This window comes from Bison bison, unplaced genomic scaffold (assembly GCF_000754665.1).
Source record: "Bison bison bison isolate TAMUID 2011002044 unplaced genomic scaffold, Bison_UMD1.0 scf7180017864183, whole genome shotgun sequence".
In the NCBI taxonomy this organism is placed as follows: domain Eukaryota; kingdom Metazoa; phylum Chordata; class Mammalia; order Artiodactyla; family Bovidae; genus Bison; species Bison bison.
Window position 1 is genome coordinate 8,741,358 of NW_011494755.1, and position 5,139 is coordinate 8,746,496.

Sequence of the window (5,139 nt, forward strand, 5' to 3'; positions counted from 1 at the left end):
ATTTTTTTTTTTTTTCTTACAAGATTTATAGCAGCAGTTCAGATTGGGAACAGATAAGCTTTGTTTCTGTTTCTTATGTCTTTTCATTCTTACTCTTTATCCCATCTACTCTCCTTTGAACTGGTGCAATTTAGGCCTCATATTGTAAGCATTTTCCTTTAAGAAACCATAGCCATGTCTGTGACCTAATCTATATAGTGGATGTGTTATTAATATCAAAAATCTCTCCTTTTGGCCAGTAGAGGCCACTGTATGGTAAAACATTATAACAGAAAGAAAATAAATTGTACAAGATTTACCTGATTAGTATTTTGGGAGGAGAAATACACACACACACACACGCATACATATAAAATTGTGCTTCAGATCAGATCAGATCAGATCAATCCCTCAGCCGTGTCCAACTCTTTGCGACCCCATGAATCGCAGCACGCCAGGCCTCCCTGTCCATCACCAACTCCCACCAACTCCCGGAGTTCACTGAGACTCACGTCCATCGAGTCAGTGATGCCATCCAGCCATCTCATCCTCTGTCGTCCCCTTCTCCTCTTGCCCCCAATCCCTCCCAGCATCAGACTCTTTTCCAATGAGTCAGCCCTTCACATGAGGTGGCCAAAGTACTGGAGCTTCAGCTTTAGCATCATTCCTCCCAAAGAAATCCCAGGGTTGATCTCCTTCAGAATGGACTGGTTGGATCTCCTTGCAGTCCAAGGGACTCTCAAGAGTCTTCTCCAACACCACAGTTCAAAAGCATCAATTCTTCGGTGCTCAGCCTTCTGCACAGTCCAACTCTCACATCCATACATGACCACTGGAAAAACCATAGCCTTGACTAGACGGACCTTTGTTGGCAAAGTGATGTCTCTGCTTTTGAATATGCTATCTAGGTTGGTCATAACTTTCCTTCCAAGGAGTAAGCGTCTTTTAATTTTATGGCTGCAATCACCACCTGCAGTGATTTGGGAGCCCGTAAAAATAAAGTCTGACACTGTTTTCACTGTTTCCCCATCTATTTCCCATGAAGTGGTGGAACCGGATGCCATGATCTTCGTTTTCTGAATGTTGAGCTTTAAGCCAACTTTTTCACTCTCCACTTTCACTTTCATCAAGAGGCTTTTTAGTTCTTCTTCACTTTCTGCCATAAGGGGGGTGTCATCTGCCTATCTGAGGTTATTGATAGTTCTCCCGGCAATCTTGATTCCATCTTGTGTTTCTTCCAGCCCAGCGTTTCTCATGATGTACTCTGCATATAAGTTAAACAAACAGGGTGACAAAAGATTGTGCTTACTAGCAGTATTTTTCAGAACAGTTTTGTTAAAGTACAGTTTTGTTAACAGTTTTGTTAACTTACATACCATAACATCCACTTACTGTCAGTGTATATGATTTTTAGTAAATTTATAGGATTGTACAACATCTCTTATAATCCAGTTTGAGAACATTCTATAACTCCTTCCAAAATTCTCTGTCTCTTTGCAGTCAGTTCCTCTTTATTGCCCAGCCAGCCCACACTGACTTGCTGTTTATAGATTTGCTGTTTCTGAACATTTCATATAAATGAAATTAAACAATATAGTCTTTCATTTTCTTTTACTTCATCCATCATGTTGTAGCATGTATCAATAGTTCAGTTCCTTTTCGTTGCTGAATAATATTCCATTATATGGATATAGCTCATACTTATCCACTCACCAGCTGGCAGGCATTTGGGTTGTTTAAACAGCTTCCCTTATAGCTCAGTTGGTAAGGAATCTGCTTGCAATACAGGAGACCCTGGTTCTATTCCTGGGTCGGGAAGATCTGCTGGAGAAGGGATAGGCCACCCACCCCAGTATTCTTGGGCTTCCCTTGTGGCTCAGCTGGTAAAGAATCCACCTGCAATGCGGGAGACCTGGGTTCGACCCCTGGATTGAGAAGACTCCCCTGAAGAAGGAAAAGGCTACCTACTCCAGTATTCTGGCCTGGAGAATTCCGTGGACTGTATAGTCCATGGGGTCACAAAGAATCAGACAAGACTGAGCGACTTTCACTTTCAAACAGTTTTTGGCTATTATGAATAATGCTGCCATGAATATTTTCATACACATATTTGTATAGATATATATCTTCATTTCTGTTGGGTTGATTCCTAAGAGTGGAATTGATTATTTTCTGGATAGAGATTTCCTGCTTGAAATTCATCTTCTCTTAGAATTTTGAAGTCATTGCTCCATCTTCTAAGATTACCATGGAGGATTTGATATTATTCTTTATTCTTAATCTTTTGTATCGACTCCTCCTCTTTCTGAAAGTTTTGGAATCAAAACGGTCTCTCTCTCTGTAGTGTTCTGAAACTTCACAATGATCCTAGGTGGTCTGGTCATTTTTCATTCATCTTCCTGGATAGTTGATGGGCTCTTTGGGAATGTATCTTATATTATTTCTTTGTTAGTTCTCAATTTTCTCACTTCTCACATTCTGAAGGAAATATTATATCTCTGATATAATCATCTCACATTTAAGGCCTTCTTATTCTTTCCTTTGTATTCCTTTACATATATATACATATATATCTGTAGATAGCTCTGTTGGTAAAGAATCCGCCTGCAATGCAGGAGACCCCAGTTAGATTCCTGGGTTGGGAAGATACACTGGAGAAGGCATAGGCTAACCACTCCAGTCTTCTTGGGCTTCCTTTGTGGCTCAGCTGGTAGAGAATCCGCCTGCAATGCGGTCGACCTGGTTTCGATCCCTGGGTTGGGAAGATCCCCTGGAAAAGGGAAAGGCTATCCACTCCAGTATTCTGGCCTAGAGAATTCCATGGACTGCATAGTCTGTGGGGTCGCAAAGAGCCGGACACGACTGAGCGACTTTCACTTTACATATATATGTAGATAGTAAGGAGAGACTTCTTCTGAAAAGATTATTGTGTGTATGGGGGGGACTAGTTTGTGGAGAGAGGCTTTTTTAGTAGTGAGAGGAGGAGTATTGCAATAAAGAGACTGACTGCTGTGATCAGAAGAAGATTGCAAGTGTCTCCTTTCTATTATATTTTAATATTGTTGATGTATCAAAATCTTAATTTCCAAGAGTTCACTCACGTTTTCTCAGTTTCTTTCTTGTTCTTACTGTCCCCTTCTTCTTCACTCTACTCCATTCTGTTCCCTTTCACCTGCTTCTCCCCCTTCCTTTCCTTCCTCTTTTCTCTCCTGCATTTCATCCCCTCCTCTTTTTCTCCCTTTCCAGGGCTTCTGCTCCTCCCAGACCCTTTCTTCCAGCATCCAGTTCTTGATACATTGTTACAGCTTCTCTTATCAATGAGGACATGAATTTTGTTTATTTACTACTTTTCCATTTTTTCCTGCGCCTGCAGTCTGTTTCCCCCAAATTGCTTTCATCTGTTTTTGGTTTGGAGTGATCTATATATATATATATATATATCGGAGATATTTGTCTCCATTTGATGTCCAAGCAGCAGCAGCAGCATCTTTACAGGCAAAGCTCTGTAAAGCTGATTGGAAGCTGTGTATGCATGAGTGGGGCTGTGGACTATGGTGGGTTTTACTAGAGAGTGAGAGAGCAAGGAGCAGTTTTTTAGCTGAAGCCTAACAGTGAAAAGACGGGGAAGTGAAAGCAGCAAGCAAAAACAAAGTTCTCTCCCTCCAGGAGCTCCTATTTATTATATGTTATTATTGCTTACAATTCTGTTTTAATGCTCTCCATTTTATATTCTGGCATTTCTGTGGTTAAAATACTGTTGAGACATACTTTGTATCTATACTTTTACTGTCATTTCTTAAAACTGTTATACTCATTTATGCCATTTGAGTTTTTGAATCTAAATTTGAAATATTAAGAGTTTTAATGAACTACAAAGGTTGAAAAATTAATTAAAATAGGTAGTATTTGTTTACTACAACTCATTTGAGGGCCATCTATTCTTTAGTTTTGTGTATCTAACATATAAATGTTGCAGCTTTTTGACATCTTTTTGATTGTTGTTTTTATATTATCTCTTATAAGATACTGTTAAAATCTAAATCGAGGAGTTGGGATTCCCAAGACACTGATAAAAAAAAATGGTATAAAAGAAATTTTTGTGCTTCAGAGGTTTATAGAACTCAGAAATTCTTTTTCATAATGCATGTTCTAGAAGTGGTATATCCCTACGGGCATTAATGCTGCTTTTTCCTCTCTCATTTTCTCATTTTAGGGAAACTAAAACCAACAATGGCATTCATGTCAGGAAAATTGAAGATTAAAGGAAACATGGCCCTGGCAATCAAATTGGAGAAGCTAATGAATCAGATGAACTCCAAGCTATAAAGAGAAAAGAAAATATGTTGACTGCTAAGCTCAAAAAGTAAAAGGCCTCAACAGTTAAAACTGAATGTTTCTTTTCATCCCCATTATATTGCAAGGATATGCATGTTTGTTCTGGAAAAAAAATAGAATTTCTGTATCTATAAGATTTGAAATTGTAATTAAAACAGCTATCCAACTAGACATAAGCATCATTAAGTAGTCTTGTATCTCATATACCATCATCTTCTAGGAAAAGTATTATTAGTGATCAGTCAGGGTCAGGCAGTAACATTAACTCTTTTCGTATCTTCTTCCTGTGTAAAATGAGACTAGACTGTTTTCAAATTTTCAGTTTAGGATTGTATACTAATGATATTTTAGGTTTAAAAATTTGTTTTAAAGAAGATCTTTTATAGTGCATTTTCAGAGAAATCATATAATAGACTACTTAATAAATGCTGTTTGTGAATATGAATTAAAAACATTTTTTCATTTTGTTAACTACTTTTCTAAATGTAAGTTACCTATAGGAAAATATTATTGATATAATTCAACTAATTGCAGTATAGATCCTATTTTAAATTATGTAAGGATATTCTAAAATAAAATACTTTCTTTCCAGAAGCATGCACTTGGTCACAGTGTTTTGAAATGATAATATTAAAATAGATGGTTATGGGCTGAATGGTATGCCCCCTTCATATACTGAAGTCCTAACCCTGAAAATCTTAGAGCGTGATTGTGTTTGGAGGCCTTTAAACAATCGATTAAGTTAAAACCAGGCTTTTAGGGTGGGTCATAATCCATTCTGACTGGTATCCTTGTAAGAGGAAATTTGGACACAACACAGAAACC

At 37.9% G+C, this 5,139-nt stretch overlaps 1 protein-coding gene across 2 annotated transcripts in view; it reads left to right on the forward strand.

Moving 5' to 3' along the window:
- Positions 1-4,911, forward strand: part of HSDL2 (hydroxysteroid dehydrogenase like 2) — a 61,133-nt gene extending 56,222 nt beyond the window's left edge. For both annotated transcript variants that reach the window (XM_010843586.1, XM_010843587.1), the window contains one exon: positions 4,193-4,911. In XM_010843586.1, the coding sequence (XP_010841888.1) occupies positions 4,193-4,305 (113 nt within the window). In that variant the 3' untranslated portion in view covers positions 4,306-4,911. The remainder of the gene's footprint in view (positions 1-4,192) is intronic.
- The last annotated feature ends 228 nt before the right edge of the window (positions 4,912-5,139 follow it).